This window comes from Hippoglossus hippoglossus, chromosome 6 (genome assembly GCF_009819705.1).
Source record: "Hippoglossus hippoglossus isolate fHipHip1 chromosome 6, fHipHip1.pri, whole genome shotgun sequence".
NCBI lineage: Eukaryota > Metazoa > Chordata > Actinopteri > Pleuronectiformes > Pleuronectidae > Hippoglossus > Hippoglossus hippoglossus.
This window is the reverse complement of record NC_047156.1, coordinates 11172071-11187919: the sequence shown is the minus strand read 5'-3', so window position 1 is coordinate 11187919 and position 15849 is coordinate 11172071. Positions and strand designations below refer to the sequence as shown.

Genomic DNA, 15849 nt, shown 5'->3' with positions numbered 1-15849 from the left:
TCAATCTGCATCAGCCAAATGGATGGATTGACAGACAGGGGATCCTGATGACTTTAGCTTTTCTCTCCTCTCATCTTTTTCAGGTGTTCATCTGTCTGAGTCTCATCTCCGTCCAGTTGGTGATGGTGTCAGTGTGGTTGCTGCTGGAGGTTCCCGGGACACGGCGCTTCACTTTGCCCGAGCGACGGCAAACTGTCATCCTCAAGTGTAATGTTCGTGACTCCAGTATGCTGCTGTCACTGGGATATGATGTGCTCCTGGTCATCCTGTGTACTGTGTAAGTGTGTCACAGCTGCTTCGACCACTTGTTTTGGGGCCATGCGACTTTGTGCCAAATTCCCATGCATTCAACGATTGTGCTTGGCTCTTGGTTTTAAGAAAGCTACAAACATAATTTTAATTTTTCCATAGCAAGACTAATTTTAGTAGATTAGGTATTAATTGTGTTTTTTTTCCTGAAGGTGTCTAATCAAAAAACATGATTCTCTCTCTGCAGGTATGCCTTCAAGACCAGGAAGTGCCCAGAGAACTTCAATGAGGCCAAGTTTATTGGGTTCACCATGTACACCACCTGTATCATTTGGCTGGCCTTTCTTCCCATCTTTTATGTTACATCAAGCGACTACAGGGTATCTTGAACAAACACACACACACACACACACACACACACAAGGAAAACACACTTGTTTCTGTGTGCTACAGTGATGAAAAGATAGAAACCACTCTCATTTCTGTAGATTCAACATGAAGCTACTTGTAGTAGCTGATTAACTTGAAACTAGAGGTAATAAAGCTCACTAATACAACAAAAGAGAGTAATGACCCACAGCACATGATCATAGAGCCTCGGAACGTAGATGGACTGGCATCAAGAGCTTTGCCTTGCAGCTTAGTTCCCTCTTCACCACAACAGTCCAGTACAACATTTCTGCTGATGCTGCAACAACCCTATGGCCAAGGGCTCTGGCTGCTGCTGGGTTTACTGGGCAGGCCCAACTGGGGGGTGACCCAGGGGTATGCCTCAGGACCCCCTCAGGAGGAGCTGGAAAGCGTGGCTGGGAAAAGCGATGTCTGGAACACTCAGCTTAGAGACTTGATCTCGGAAAAGTGGAAGGAAATGGATGGATGGATGGATGTTGATTAGAAAATCTATTATCTAGGATATTATAATAGGCCTGAGATTGGGATCAATCTTCTCCACTTTTCACAAGAAAACATAAATGTACTGCATGTCAAATTTCTACATTATTACTGACATTCTGGGTGGAGTTGCTATAATCTGACTGTGTGGGCAGTTTTTTGTCTCGTCAACGCTGATTATTACCAGCACACAGGTCACAGGATAGACTGCGCACAGGTGAGGAGGAGACTGAGAACTATTTCTAATCCTGCTGGCAAATGTCAGTGCTGGGACGACAAAAAGACAGGCTGTCAAAGTGCTGACACATGTTCAGCTTTAACAGGGAAGAGGGAGCGAGCGTTCACCCGATCCATACAAATCTTAAGTTATACACACATACCTGAAGCGCACGCTTCCACAAACACACACACACAAACAGAAGCAGTGTATCAAAGGGCGTTAGAGAAGAGTGCTGATGCCAGGGCTGCTCATTTGATCCCCCAACATCCCCCCCCCCCCCCCCCCCCCCCCCTCACACACACACACCAACCCTTCTCCCCCTCTCCCCCACTCTCTCCCTCTCCATCTCTCTATAACTAAGCATTTCTTTGGCCTTGTAATCTGACTTTAAGATTAGTCAGGTAGAGGCATAACATCACCAGCATGGACAACCACGCACACACACACACACACACACACACACACACACACACACACACACACACACACACACACACACACACACGCACACACATGCACACACACACATATAAACAGAGGAGATGCCGTACCGTCGATTACTAATATGTGTCTCTGTACAGTACCGTGATTTACCGTGAGTTGCTGTTACACCTCTGTAATCATCTGTGATAATTATACTGCAGCCACACAAAGTTACACACAGTAATGATTTACGGCAACTTGTAAGGGACATTCAGGCTGCGTGTTTCTTTTGACTGTAGAGGACAAAGTTCTCCTAAGAGAGACAATAAAGACTGATCCTAACCCAAGGATTGGGAACGCGCAAGTTTGTGTTTAGCATTGATCTTGTACAATAAATCCGTTTGATATACCGCTGCGTTTCTGTTGGCCCGGGTCTCGTATTGATCTCAGCTGTAATTGTTATCCTCTGGACTGTTGCAAAGGAACAGTCTAACAATACAGATTTACACTCTTGTTGGCTCTGTCTGCACAGAGATCGGTTGATTACTTTCGGCATTTTTATGCTCAGTATTTAGTCGATCAAAGTGGCTTCGATTTATCGTTGCTTTATTCTCTGCGAGGCACTTTGTAATACTCTTTCAAAAAGTGACTTCGAAGAATGTTCATTATTATAGATTATTATCATCAGATTAGCTCTTAACAGCAATTACTTTGTTCTACATTAGCATATGATTTATCCATCAAAGTCTGACAACTAATTACTGTGTCCCCCGTGTCCCCGTCTTTCCTCCGCAGGTCCAGACCACCACGATGTGTATCTCCGTCAGCCTGAGTGGCTTTGTGGTCCTGGGCTGTATGTTCGCACCGAAGGTCCATATCATCATGTTCCAGCCCCAGAAGAATGTGACCAGCCACAGGCTTAACCTCAATCGCTTCAGTGTCAGCGGTGCTGCCACCACGTACGCATCTCACGGTAAGTTACATGCGGTTACCTCATTTTTAAAGAGACAGGGTTTTTACAGCAGCACTCTCTTTGCTGTCTGTTGTATTATGCGTCTGTCGAATGAGCTGGATTCAACATTCAATATCCAGCACAGCACACGGCCCCGTGTTCCTCTACAGGGAATACAAAGCCTTGAATTTTAAACTATGTAGCAGTTTCTCAATTTTTTTGTATTTTCTTCTATTGGAACAAAATACAAAAGAATACAAACACATGTAAGAGGTTTGATACCACTGTGACCAGATCTAATTATTTACAATAATACAAATATTAATATTATAATTGTACTAATTCGTCATTAGGAACATATATGAAAACATTTAAAAGCACTTAAATTAGTGATTTAGTAAGCATGACAATAATAAAATGAACATAAATGATATTAACTATAATCTCTGAACCCAGATTGTGCTTGTAACACAGTCTGTGCCCATTAATCATTCTTAGGGTCATTAGATTTTTATATCCTCCAGTGATGGGAGACATTATGTTTCCAGGTTATCTGTCTGTATCTCAAACTTGCCTCCAGGGTATTTCATTAAACCTGGCTCAAACATTCGCTTGGACTCACGGATGACCTGATTATTAATTGGTGATCAAAGGTCAAAGGTCACTGTGACCTTTACACAATCCTTTTCTGTCAACTTTTAAGTGCGTTATCTATAGAACGCCTCAAAAGAAGCTGTTCACATTTGGCACAAATGTTCACTTAGACTCATACGGGTCTGTAAAAAAGACTGGAACTGCACTCGTTGGCGGTGGCATACAACAGCAGGGCGGTCACTTTTGGGTAATTTTCGAACTAGATTTCAGATCATGCTTTGTATACCGTGGCTTTTCATGTAATGGTAGTATGTGTTAAAGGTAATATCCTCTCCCTGCTAATCCTTGACTAATTTCATGACTAATTCTAGGAACAAATTTAAGTCTAAGAAATGCTTTTTTGCTGTTCCCCTGTGTAAGACTCTTCACTTCCTTGTCTTCGCAGCTTCTGTCAGTGCCCACTTCGTCCCAACCGTGTGCAACGGGAGAGAAATCGTCGACTCCACCACTTCCTCCCTGTGACCACGTACAGTCCACTCTCCGAATCTGCCCCTGCGACTGTTAGCCAATCCACGATCATCGTCCCCTCCAACCTTTCTTCCCCCACCTCTCACACACACACACACTCTACACACTGCATACACAAAAACACGCATATGTGCACACACACACACACACACACACAAACAAACAACCTTCCTTGTGGACTAGAACTGTATTGTTTCACAAATGTAGAAAGTGTGTAAGTATAATTAAATTATTTTCTAGGGATGTACATACATGGAATCGACATTGTTGTAAGTAGAGAAACAAAAGAACAAAAAAAGTTTTTAGGAGGAAATTTTTGGAGCCTTTGTTTTTGATAGCTTTGTTATGATGCTGTGTAAATAGACATGCACTTCATCATGGTAGGAGGGGGTGTGTCCCTCGGTCTGGACGCACATCTGTGGCTCTGCTTGCCTCACCTGCAATACCCCACTGACTTTTTATTCTCATGCTTTTTTGTAGGTCTCATTGTAATAATTCGTATGCATTTCTATTGTGTATCTTTACATTTGTATATTATACTACTGATGGTTCGAACAGCACAATGTTGACAGTCCTGTAACCCTAGAATGAATGTGCACACAAGCTGAACTGGATAGAGAATAACGCCTGCAACGGACATGTACAAAAAAAAAAATACATCCAACCCCTCGACGTACTGTTCCAGAACCCGATTTTTAGTTTGAGAATTTGCCTTTTTCACATCTCGATATATATACGATTTCCATCCTAGATCTGTGTAAAGAACTCATTGTGGATGTTTTTGCAGGAAAGTAGGTTTGGCTTTTTGATACAAATGTCATTTTTTTTCTATTTCTGATCATGGAATCCCTTTATCTAAATGGCCATAGTTCCAGACATGTGTTCACCAAAGCAACGCCATGTGTGTTTCGGTAATGGATCACTAATAATAACTAATAGCTGGGATGAAAAGTACATCGTTCCTTTTAGCCTCAAAGCTTTCAAGACTGCGCCGCGATCGCTCTGTCATCCAAAACAAACGGGCGTCCCCCTCTCAGTAATTATGATTTTGAAATCAAGTGAGTCAAACAGTAATGGAAGGAAAAAGTGGCTGCTTTGCTGAACACATGTCGACTTTTTCCAACTACAGGGGAGTGGTAGCTTCTGTTTTTTGTGCCCCACAGATATGGTGATGTTTTGAATATGGCTATGTGCCTTAATGTATCTTGATAGCGCTCCAGGCAGAGGTTGTAAGACATTAGTTTTACATTACCAGCTGCAAATCCTGAGTTTGGCAAATGTAAAAGTGACCTCAGTATTAGAGAACATGTGTCAGGGCAACGCTGCGCCAGTTAGTTTTATTCCCTATATCTCAAGCCATTGATTGTTTACCTGAAGTGTTAAAACGGTGACTTCGGTTCAAATGACTTTCTCCGCCCAACCTTCTTTCTCCAGCGTGAGATATAAAAAAAAGGAAAGAAAACAGACCCCACCATCACAGCGACTTTACGTTTTTACAGCTTAGCGGCGCCAACAAAAGAAGGAAGGGGGAAGAGAAGCTCATACACCATTAAGATGAAGTCACTGACTCGTCGACGTACTGAAGTGTGCAGTTTACATGCCTGTGTTAAATGTGTTGACGTTGAGAGGCACAGCGGAGCAGCTGGCCTCGGCGGTCCCAGAGAGCCTCGCAGGAGGAAGCAGAGCACACAGTGTCAGCTGCCGGCACATCCCAGCTAACGAAAGGATGCTAGAGCAGAACTCATATGCATAACATACTAACACTTATCAAAACACCTTCACCAATCAAACTCTGTGTTTGTGGCTGGAAATGTGACAGACTCTCTTATGAGGGGGGGGGGGGGGAATGACAAACGCACACACGAATAAAGTTGTTCAAAGAAAATCTAAATAGCTTAAATTAGGGAACTAATTTAGTTTTACAGCATATTTAATTTTACGGTTTGGCCTCACGCAGGAATTTATTGCATCTAGGGTGGTAGTAAATTATTGTTAAGCTGATCTTAAATGATGACATACTATAATATGCTGTCTAAAATAAAGTGTGACTGTTATACTTGATATTTCTAACAAAAAAAACGTGATCAGAATCACTTATTTGCTTCCCAAGACGAGTACTTTTTAAAAATTCATCTTCAAATTCATGCAATAGGCAGAAGAAGAACTGTTGAACATTCAGTTCTTGACCCATCTACACCTTTGCACAGCCGGACTCCCAACAACACCCTGTGATTATCGCACTGAATGATTGATTTTAAGAATTTGAGCGGATGCACCAAGACGAGTCGACCTACATCGGGGCTTGTGCGTTAGGTGCAGAGAGCAGGGAGATAGAGAGAGCGATGTGGCAGAGCTGCTGCTGCTGCTGCTGCTGCTGCTGCTGGATTATGCAAAGCACTCCCACAGCCCAGAAGTCACAGCGCTTCTATGGAAGCTCAAAGCATCTCAGAGATTCAGCCTTTGTTAGCAGAAAGCTCAGCCATTCACTCAGTGGTCCTGCTCCCACAAGATACACCCCGCATGGCAGGTTGCTACGGACAACCACCGCCACATCCGCTGCTGGAATGTGTATTTGTCTGCATGGATGGGAGGAGGGGTGAGGAGAGGGCGGAAAAAAAAGAAGCGGAATATAAAGCGGAGAACCGGGGTGCTGGTTCTGATTCAAATTGGCAGTGACTGATGAGATTTGGCTCCGTTCGGCCCAGTACTCTACTCCCAGCTTTTAATGGCCACACAAATAGAGCACTTAACCCCGATTCTCTCCTCGCTCAGTCCAGGGACTAGTCTCGGACAACAGTCTCACACTCTCCCTCTGACCCTCGCCTTCTCAGTCCGTCTCAACCCTTTAACCTTTCCCCCCCGCCATCTTTGTCCGCCTCATCTCCCCTCTGTGTGTGAAACTTGCTGCCGAGTCGCTCTCAGCCAGGACCACCTAAGCCGTGCCAACAGATTGGTAGCCCACACTCACACTGAAGCGCTTAGATCTGCGAGCCCACTCCAGCACATGCCAGCGAGGTGGCCTTGAGGAGGGTGGAAAAAGGGATAGAGGGAAAGAGGCTGCAAAAAATCTGCAAAGGAAAATAAATATATCACCTTTCTCACTGCAATTACACCATCATATCATGCACCCACTAACTCTATCTGCAGGCTTCCTTAATTGGATTTACTCATGAATCTCCCTTTCAAACAGCGAAACATCGACTGCGGACATTGTCCCTCTATTCACCCGCTGCCAACTGCCATGTGCTCTACAAAGGTCTCTGTGCTGTAGCCCCCCCCGCTATATAACAGAATGTGTCCTTGGCCTCTGAGGCCTCGAAATGAGACAAGACCTCTGCGGCGAAACGGAGCCGGGGTCGAGCTGAACTCTGGAACTGGCGAGACACAAAGCAATAGTTCCGTGTTTTACGATTACGTGCAATAACGAGGCTGTGATGACATCATAATAAATAACAACAAGCAAACAGCGTGTGGTGTTGTCTGCTCGTCCTTCTGTCTCGGATCTGTCCCGCTGCTCTTTGAGCTCAGCGTGTGTGTCAATAACTTGCAGCTAAAAATCTGAATGTTAAATGCACATACAGATGGACTTGTCTCCTCAGCAACATTGTCAGGCCGTCACTACCACTTTCACACACACACACACACACACACAGGCTCTATTCATAGTGCGTGTTGGCAAATGTTAAAAGTCTCTAACACTCTTGCCTAATCTGTTCCCTGAGTGATGGCACTCCAATTAAACCATTTGGTGGAGTGCTCCCTGCCGTAAGACAATGCACTCCAGTGTGTAGGCCCAGTCTCTCGAAGAAAGAGAGACTGAAAGAAAGAAAGAAAGAAAAAGACAAAGAGGGAAAGAAAAGAGAAAGGCAGCTAAAGATAGGACAGCGTCTGTCACTGGTTTTCCGTCCTGTGCTGCCTTGAGAGTGGATTAATGTGGAGACTAAAGGGCATTACAAGTTGTTAAAAAGGATTCCACGCTGCATCATAATGTCTTTACTTATTACTTTTGCAGAGCTGGAGGTTGCCTCTTGTCTTGTAGCCTGTTATTGATCGCCCTCTGGTGGTGAGAGAACAAACTTAATACCCTTTTTTTAAATCCATCTATCCAACCATTATATATACTGCTTATCCTTCGAGGGCCGCAGGGTGAGGCTGACATTGGGTGAGAGGAAGGGGTCCTGTCCGTCACAGGGCTGACACATAGAGACAGTCTGTGTTGCACAGGCAGGAAACTTCGTCCCCATTAAGTATGGGCAGCACCTGGCTGCATGCTTAACAGATCAGCTGCAGGTTAGTTTGCACATTCTCCTATTCTTAATTGCTCCTTGCAAGACAGGGGGGAAATAAAGGGTGGAAGAAATCAAACTAGACAATAGTTTATTAGGGATTAAACAATGCAAGAGGTTGCATTTCTCTGTTGTCCACTGCCCTCTACAGGAGAGCACGGGAAGTGAGGTGGAAAAGATCAGGGAGGCTTTAAACGTCTCAAAATAAATTATATAAATATAAAGAATGTAAAGAATGTGTCTTTGTGAATTGGAAAAAAATACCAACAAAAAATAGTCCCAGTATCTTTAAGATAAGATAAAACACCATGAGGAGTAAAAGGAAATGTATATATAATATATAGTATATTTATAGTATAATATATACAATGTGGACTGAATATACACAGTGTAACAGGATAAATTAATGTTTTGATTGAAGGAAATTTGTTAGAAGTTTGGTTTTCCCCCAAATCTATTTCTTCAAGACATCATGAAAATATTTAAAAGCTTTGACGTGAAGAGACAACCTGAAATTGAATGCACTCTAGCAACCCTCGGAGGATTAGAGTTATAGATAATGGATGGATGTGCATCATCAAACTAATATTAATGTGCTTTTTTAACCATAATCATGTGTTTGCTTTGAACAACTCTTGTTCACACTATGAACAGTCTGAGGTCATTTCAAATACAAGAAACCAATAACCGTGCCTCTAAGCCAGAGCTGCTGGAGTCACCACTGTTCTGATCACTTTGCATTTAAAACATGGTGTTAAACTAAAAGGCTGTGACCTCGGCTTGTAGGACATCATGTCAGTGACACAATATCACAGCTATCATATCAAGGCAGGTCACACCTCCACAGTTTGATGAAATACTTTTGCAAACAAAGTGACCGCAGCCTTTGAAGGATTGAATGATTTCAGTGCTTGCAAATGTTCACAAGGAAATACATGTGGTCAAGGGGAGAAGTCATTCACAACTGAAAACCTGAAGTTGATCAGGAAGAACTTAACTCTCACAGCTGGAAATATGTGACACTGTATCAGGTGCTGAATCACTGTTAACTGAATAATTGCACCACAGACAACACTGATTACACCATGATAACTACATATGTTGAAATTATATTTTAGAGATTATATGATTTTTTTAAACTCTTTACTGTGGAACAAGTGGAATTGGGCTTTTTCCCCGATTAAAAAATATCATTAAAAGAAAAACTCAAAATGAACTAGGGCTACGTTGTAGCACTAACGGGCCCGAGCACAGGCAGTTTGAAGCCTGTTGCGGTTGGTGGAGAGAGCGATCATTGAACAAGTGCACGTCTCCACGTTGCATGCGTTTTGCGCACTGCGCCAAGGACAAACGCTTCACTTCCTGTGTCCGTCACGTTTTGTCCAACACTGGCACCTCCTCTTCGTCCCTCAGCTTCTGACATTTTGTGGCCTCTCACAAGGTCCGTCCGTTTCTGAGGCTCACGTTTGTCTTCTTCGTCGAGGGGTTGCCATTGGCTGTGGGATTGTGTCTTTTTCTCCTCCTCTGGCACCTGATTGGGCCCGTTTGCCCACTTGTGCCTCGAATGGCTGCCAGTCGTTCACTCCTTCTCACCATTGCTTGGGAGTCTTCTGGTCTGTGATGTGGATAAGAAAATAATTTAATTCTTGATCTTAAAGCAGATTTGACATTTCTAAAAATGCACATTCTAAACTGCACTTGGCTGCAGATCCATAGTTAATGAGAGTTTTATCATTCTTCCCATTAAACTCTGAGCAAAAAACAAGAATATTTACCAAAATGTTGAACTGTTCTTCTACAATATAAAATGATCAAGACAGGAAGATATTTCAAACACTCACCTGTTGCCACGCTTTGCATTCATTTTTGAATGCTTCTCATCTGTCATCCCAGCAGGGCTGCGCTCCTTGGCTGGGCTGGCAGTGCTGCTGGAGGCGTCCTCATTCAGGGACATTTGAAGGATCACCTGGTCTCCATGTCCTCCATCGTCAGAGCTCGGATCCTGACAGATGTCCATCAGATCCTTACATGACTTCGCACTGGAAGACAAATGAAACTGCTGAGCCAAACACCTTAATCACCTTATATCTCAGATATTTTTTACCCATGTCTATCAGCACAGACTTACACAGACCATCTAAGCACAAACTTACTAGAGGCTGTTTCTGTATGAACCCTGAAGGTGGCTCATCGTGATGAAAGGATGCTGGAGAATTCTGCTGGGGGTAATTCTTCTTAACTGACTCATCATCAGCATCTGAGTCATTAGGTCCAAAAAGCACTGCAGGTCACAGTGTTCAGCTTGGACGTCTTCTACCCAGAGCGGATGAGTCCCCTTTAACAAGATGAGGAAAACCAACATTGTTACATGTCCTCGTGTTTGGATTATGAAAACGTTGTGCTGTTATAAATTCATCCAGGCTGTTGATCACAAACGAGAATTGAAACTATTGACTGAAATGAAGAATTGTTTCATTGAGATAGTTTGCAGTGGATGGCACAGGGGAAAGAAACACAGACTGAAGGAAAGACACCATAATTAGTGAGCTAGTGGAGCCAGCTAAGTGGTTGTAAACTACTTTCTTACCATAAATCTGGCTTCCATCCAGCGTCTTGGCCAGAACGCATGAGGTAGGAAGTTTCCTTCATGCTCTGGATCTCTAATTGCAAATGCAAATTGCCTCATCTGTGGAGAAAACACAACATTGTGAGAGTTAGTTAACTTCAAGTTTACATTGTTGATCATGTACATCAGGTGCACTTCTATTACTGAGACATATGGATGAAGTGTCTCTGATTTGTCTCATTAGTAAAATAGTAGAAATCAGTGAACTTCTACTGGAAACCCTCTCACTATAATAATCAAGTGTGTGGATTTAAAAATACACAAACATCACGGCAGAACTGTACGTGTTTGTTGTGATTTAAGTGCAGATACTGACCAATTCATTCTCATTAGAGGCTGGGAACAGTGGTCTGCCCGTAGACAGCTCAGCAGCAATACAGCCGAGAGACCATACATCGATGGCCCCGCTGAAAGGCTCTTTATACAGAATCTCAGGAGATCTTAGGATAAGAAACACAAACATATTACTGAGGTTTTAAAATGTACTAAACTCCTTGTTACTGTCAATATGTTACTGTCCGTTTCTGAGACATAAACCTGACATGCCAGCGTACAGGTCTTGTCTAATTAATTACAGCAAACACAGCTGTCCCAGGTATACAGATGTGCTGTCAGTTACCTACCTGTACCACAAAGGCTGGAGGAGATCACCGATCTGTTCCTCAGGATCATCGAAGGCTAAACCAAAGTCAATGACTTTAACTTTGAGTGGCTTCCTGACATGATCCACCAACATGATGTTATCTGGCTTCAAATCTGCATGAATGATCCCTGCGCTGTTCAGAAATTCCAAGGATGTAGCCAGCTGAAATCATGAAAAACATAATAATAATCATGAGCTACAGAGTTATTTCCTCAACAACAACTATAACAGACACATTTTAGCGACCAAGTTTACCCTTCACCCTACAAAGCAGTTAGTGTAAGAGCTTGAGTTTAAAAAACAAACCTGCTGTAGAATGGGGCGGATCTGCTTCAGCTGAAGGTGTTGACCCGGGCTGATCTGCTTGAATTTCTGCAGATCCATATCCAGGTGCTCAAACACAAGACAGTAATGTCCCTTGTAGGTGAATGACTCGTTGAATCTGACGATGTTGAACCTGTCTGAGTGGAGCGCCTTCATGGTTTGAAGGGTGACCTCCTCTTCCTTGGCGCAGTCAATGTTTTCCATGCTTTTGATCATTTTTAAAGCCACCGTTTCATCGGTGGTCACATTCCTGCATTGGATGACCACTCCATAGACGCCATTGCCCAGGATTGTCTGTGCCTGGTACTGTGTAGTGGGGGAGGGGATCAGGTCTCCTACACTGATTTCTAACTCACTGTTTTGAGACATGGTGACAGAATAGTTCTCCTGTTGATTTTTCACACTTGTCAGGAGAATAGAAAAGAAGGAAGTTAGACACAAAGCCACGTATGCTCTCACACAAACAGACAGTTCCCATGTATGTAGCAGAAATGTTTACAGCCAGTTCATCAACCTCAGTCGTTTTAATCTTGAAAATCAGCCAATACTAAAAGTACTGCTTCAATCAAAGATTCATTACAGGCCGATAAATATTTCTCTCTTCTATTACTATACTCCTAACACTATATCTACATATTTATTGTTCACGATTCAAAATCATGCCCACATTGTACACTAAGTAAAATATATAGAAGATAAAACTACTAATGACACATGAAAATATCTTTTCTCAACGTTTTACTCCCATCAAGCTCAAATTGTAACAACATTGTAATAACATACTTAATCTGCTTAATTCAACAAGTGTCAGCTGGAAAAAATTCAACTTACTTAGGTTTGATCCAGGGAAGCTGATGTCCGTTTCGGCAAAATGTTAAAATCTTTAGAAACAAAGTGTTAATCTCTGTAATCACGCAAAGATTTTAGCCAAGTGCTCCTCACAATAGGTTAATGTGACTGAAGTGATGAAGCTGTGTGTGCCTATATACCTTTCACACGGCCTATATACCTCTCACACGGCTTTGATGTCTAATAGAATAAAACCACACAATCAACGTCATGCCTTTGTAGTGATTTATTTTCTTTTATGTGAATTTTCTTTCTTCTTTTCGTCACAATTCTTTTATTTTAATCTTTGTCAACCATCGTGATTTAAACAGTAGATGGCGCTAATGCACCTTGATGTCGGTTGCCACCCGCAAATAGACCACAAGGGTGGGCGAAGTGAAACACTGCTCAGCGAAATGATACATAAACACCGGCTGAAATACTAAAACTGCCTTAATGGTAGTTCTCACTCCTGTATGTTTTTTACTGGAACATATTTTTTAAGCTAATACACCCACACACATACAATCTTATCTCAGAAAATGTCTGTTAATCAATATGTGATTTTGTGTGTGTACAAATTTGTAGGTCTTTTCCAGTATAAACATTGACCTTGTCAGGACCAGTAGACCTGACGGGACCAAAGCTCAGTCCTGATGAGGCCAAACTTCATTTCTGTGTTCCTGGTTAAGGTTAAAGATCAGATGTGGATTGTTGTCAGGTTAAGGTAGAAGGATTACGTTAGGCTGTCCATTATGAATGGAAGTCAAGGTAAAGTCTGAAGCATAGCTCTGTGTGTGTGTGTGTGTGTGTGTGTGTGCATGTCTATCTAGTTATAATGGCCCATCTTGGTTCAATTCATCATTGTGGGGCGGTTTTGCCCCACAATGGGTTGTTTGAGGGTTAAGACTTGATTTTAGAGTTAGAGGTAGATTTGGGCTATAAGTAGATTCAGGTTAGGTATTTAGTTGCAATGGTAAAGGTTAGAGAATGAATCATGTCAATGCGTGTCCTCAGAAGTCTAGAGACGAGCACGTGCTCAAGAAATGCTCTCCGCAATAAAAAAAAAGGGATCAGTTTGCCTACTGTCTTTATTTGACCTTGATTTATTGTTGGGTTCATTATGAGTAGCTGTTAGCTTGAAGAGTTTAAGAATCACGCATTTGTTCATGCTGTTGATTTCTTGCCATGTCAATTTTTATAATTGAAAGCTGGAACCTGAAAGTGCACATGAAAATTAAACAGAAAAACAAGGCCCATTCAATAGATGAGCTTAAGGCTTAGGTTGTAACTGATTAAAAACTAAGCACATTCAATATAAAAAAAATAATCTCATTTCCCACACATCAGACAAATTACCCCATAGCCAAATTCTTTTGAGATCAGTAAGAGGCAAAAAAACTTCCTAACGTTATATCAAATACCCCAGATCCACACAAATGTAACGGGTTCTTTGAGACATGCCTGACCCCACACTATTTCATGGCTATCAGTTGAGGTTTTGCATAATCCCTACAAACTGACTTAAGTAACCTACTTAAGTTAAAATGAGTCTTGTTTACATTTTTGCAATCACATTGCATTTTATCATTGATTTCTGGCACAATGAAGACTTCCAATCACTGACCAGCTCTGTAGTTGAGTCAATTATACTTTAAAACACAATTTCCATATTTTTCCAAAAAAACAACATCAATATTTCGTTTTGAGTATTTTATTGCAACAATGTTGAAAACACATTTGCCAAGAGATATTAAATTGTCTGCAGGTCAAACTCCGGTCGCCATAATACCACAGAATCTGAAAAAGAGGCAGCTTTGTTTTAATATCCAGAACAATAAAGTCTATTTGATATCATCACGACTCAGATATTGTACTCTAGCAGGCTTGTACTTACCTTTAGAGTAAAACATCAGGCTGTCTGAGGGCCAGAGGACATTACATCTGCTTTCTGTGGAAAGAAACAAGTCTTTTAAAATAAAACCAGGTATCAAGTAACAAAACATTTGTTTTAGACCACAACCTCAGAGAAATATGGAACGGTAAGGTATAATCAAGAGATATCATTTGGCAGAATCTTGTCATCACAGGTAGTGGTCCATTTAAGCAGATTTTCATGTCAATATTTTCTATCAAACCAACATTGGCACTTTGTCATAGACTTTGAAATACTTACCAAGGTCAGCCCAAGAGATGCAGCCTTTTCCTGGAGAAGAGACAGCAATACCCTTATTACAAGTCAGTGATTGGTCTATTAAGCTTCAAGTTTGCAGGTTACTCAGCAACAATGTTGTCCACATTACAAGTTCAGGTCAGACATTTGTTAAAGACATCACTGAACCAGCAAAAGCCATTTTGCAATTCTCTGAATTCTCACCTCAGTCAACCTTGTCTTGGCCGTTCAGTCGGATCTCAGAGAGCGATCAGAACCTGCAGACGACAGAACAGCATAAGATGAGTATGCACAACATACATGGGGTGAAGCTTTCTACGTTGACCAAATCAGATAGAGCTAATATAACAAGACTCCATGGTTTCAAGTCAGTCGTCCTCTAGTCATCACAAGGTCAGACTACAGGGATCATGAGGTTCACTAAAACCAACCAAGTTCCCAACTAATGAACCAGAGCTGCTTGCTCAGACCCAGATGAGGTGGAGTTCAACCAGCAAATGGAGCTGGTGTCAGTTGTAAATGAATTTACTCCAATTCATGCATTTTCCAATTTGACTTTTATTTCCACTCAACATAAGTTTACATTATGAATAGGTATCCCAATTAAATCCTGCAGTTCTAGCCTAACTACATACCTTTTATTTGATATAAAGTGAAAAAATGTGGAGCTGTGCAGGTCTGGATTGTGATTATAGGTCAGCATTTGGGGTCCGGTAGGATAATGCAGAGTGGATTCACAAAGTAATTCCTGTTTCATGGTGAATCAGTAGGTGGCGGGCGCTATGACACTGAGGAAATATTGACACATAGAGCTGTTCAGGCTTGATCTCTGATCATGAGACAGAAGTTTGGCAGTGATAGGACAATGCACACTGTAGTTATGACAACATCGTCTCCTTTGGCGAAGGATGATCCTTCGCCACACCTCAATGTTTACACGGTTTCACGCCATGCCACGGTCACACCGTGTGACGAAAAATCGATCTTTGAGTTAGTTTTTATCTCCATCTTGTTTAGATGACACTCATCTCAATTTGAAGTTGATCTGATGAAAGCCCTACGACAAGTACTTCAAAGTAAAAATGTGGAAAATGTGGAAAATGGCCACTAAA

General features: G+C 42.0%; 3 protein-coding genes, 1 long non-coding RNA gene and 2 other non-coding genes across 7 annotated transcripts in view; 1 reads left to right on the top strand and 5 right to left on the bottom strand.

The window, feature by feature from the left end:
- Positions 1–5918, top strand: part of grm3 (glutamate receptor, metabotropic 3) — a 37079-nt gene extending 31161 nt beyond the window's left edge. For both annotated transcript variants that reach the window (XM_034587167.1, XM_034587166.1), the window contains 4 exons: positions 84–277; positions 497–629; positions 2579–2756; positions 3775–5918. In XM_034587167.1, the coding sequence (XP_034443058.1) occupies positions 84–277; positions 497–629; positions 2579–2756; positions 3775–3851 (582 nt within the window). In that variant the 3' untranslated portion in view covers positions 3852–5918. The remainder of the gene's footprint in view (positions 1–83; positions 278–496; positions 630–2578; positions 2757–3774) is intronic.
- Positions 5919–6789: 871 nt separating this feature from the next.
- On the bottom strand, positions 6790–11312 carry LOC117763189 (homeodomain-interacting protein kinase 3-like). Its single transcript, XM_034588139.1, has 5 exons — positions 11086–11312; positions 10731–10829; positions 10297–10478; positions 9985–10182; positions 6790–6877 (listed from the first exon to the last, which is right to left on the bottom strand). Exons 1-5 carry the CDS (start codon positions 11230–11232, stop codon positions 6790–6792), a joined length of 714 nt encoding a protein of 237 aa, XP_034444030.1. The 5' UTR covers positions 11233–11312.
- Positions 11313–11388: 76 nt separating this feature from the next.
- On the bottom strand, positions 11389–12349 carry LOC117763188 (homeodomain-interacting protein kinase 1-like). Its single transcript, XM_034588138.1, has 2 exons — positions 11719–12349; positions 11389–11574 (listed from the first exon to the last, which is right to left on the bottom strand). Exons 1-2 carry the CDS (start codon positions 12103–12105, stop codon positions 11389–11391), a joined length of 573 nt encoding a protein of 190 aa, XP_034444029.1. The 5' UTR covers positions 12106–12349.
- Positions 12350–14276: 1927 nt separating this feature from the next.
- Positions 14277–14777, bottom strand: LOC117762669. Its single transcript, XR_004614036.1, has 3 exons — positions 14741–14777; positions 14462–14515; positions 14277–14364 (listed from the first exon to the last, which is right to left on the bottom strand). It is a non-coding gene; the product is annotated as an uncharacterized LOC117762669 (long non-coding RNA).
- Positions 14585–14657, bottom strand: LOC117763917. Its single transcript, XR_004614271.1, has one exon. It is a non-coding gene; the product is annotated as a small nucleolar RNA SNORD47 (small nucleolar RNA).
- Positions 14778–14838: 61 nt separating the features above from the next.
- LOC117763925 lies at positions 14839–14905 on the bottom strand. The gene has a single exon (XR_004614278.1). It is a non-coding gene; the product is annotated as a small nucleolar RNA SNORD78 (small nucleolar RNA).
- Positions 14906–15849: the final 944 nt, after the last annotated feature.

Coding starts and splice junctions, on each gene's coding strand:
- LOC117763189 (XM_034588139.1), bottom strand. CDS start 11,232: ATGTTTGTGTTTCTTATCCTAAGATCTCCTGAGATTCTGTATAAAGAG. Junction 10,183..10,296: donor TCATACAGAAACAGCCTCTA/GTAAGTTTGTGC, acceptor TTTGTCTTCCAG/TGCGAAGTCATGTAAGGATC. Junction 6,878..9,984: donor AATGCAAAGCGTGGCAACAG/GTGAGTGTTTGA, acceptor ACCCTCCTCAAG/GCCACCTCGCTGGCATGTGC.
- LOC117763188 (XM_034588138.1), bottom strand. CDS start 12,105: ATGTCTCAAAACAGTGAGTTAGAAATCAGTGTAGGAGACCTGATCCCC. Junction 11,575..11,718: donor TCCGCCCCATTCTACAGCAG/GTTTGTTTTTTA, acceptor TCATGATTTCAG/CTGGCTACATCCTTGGAATT.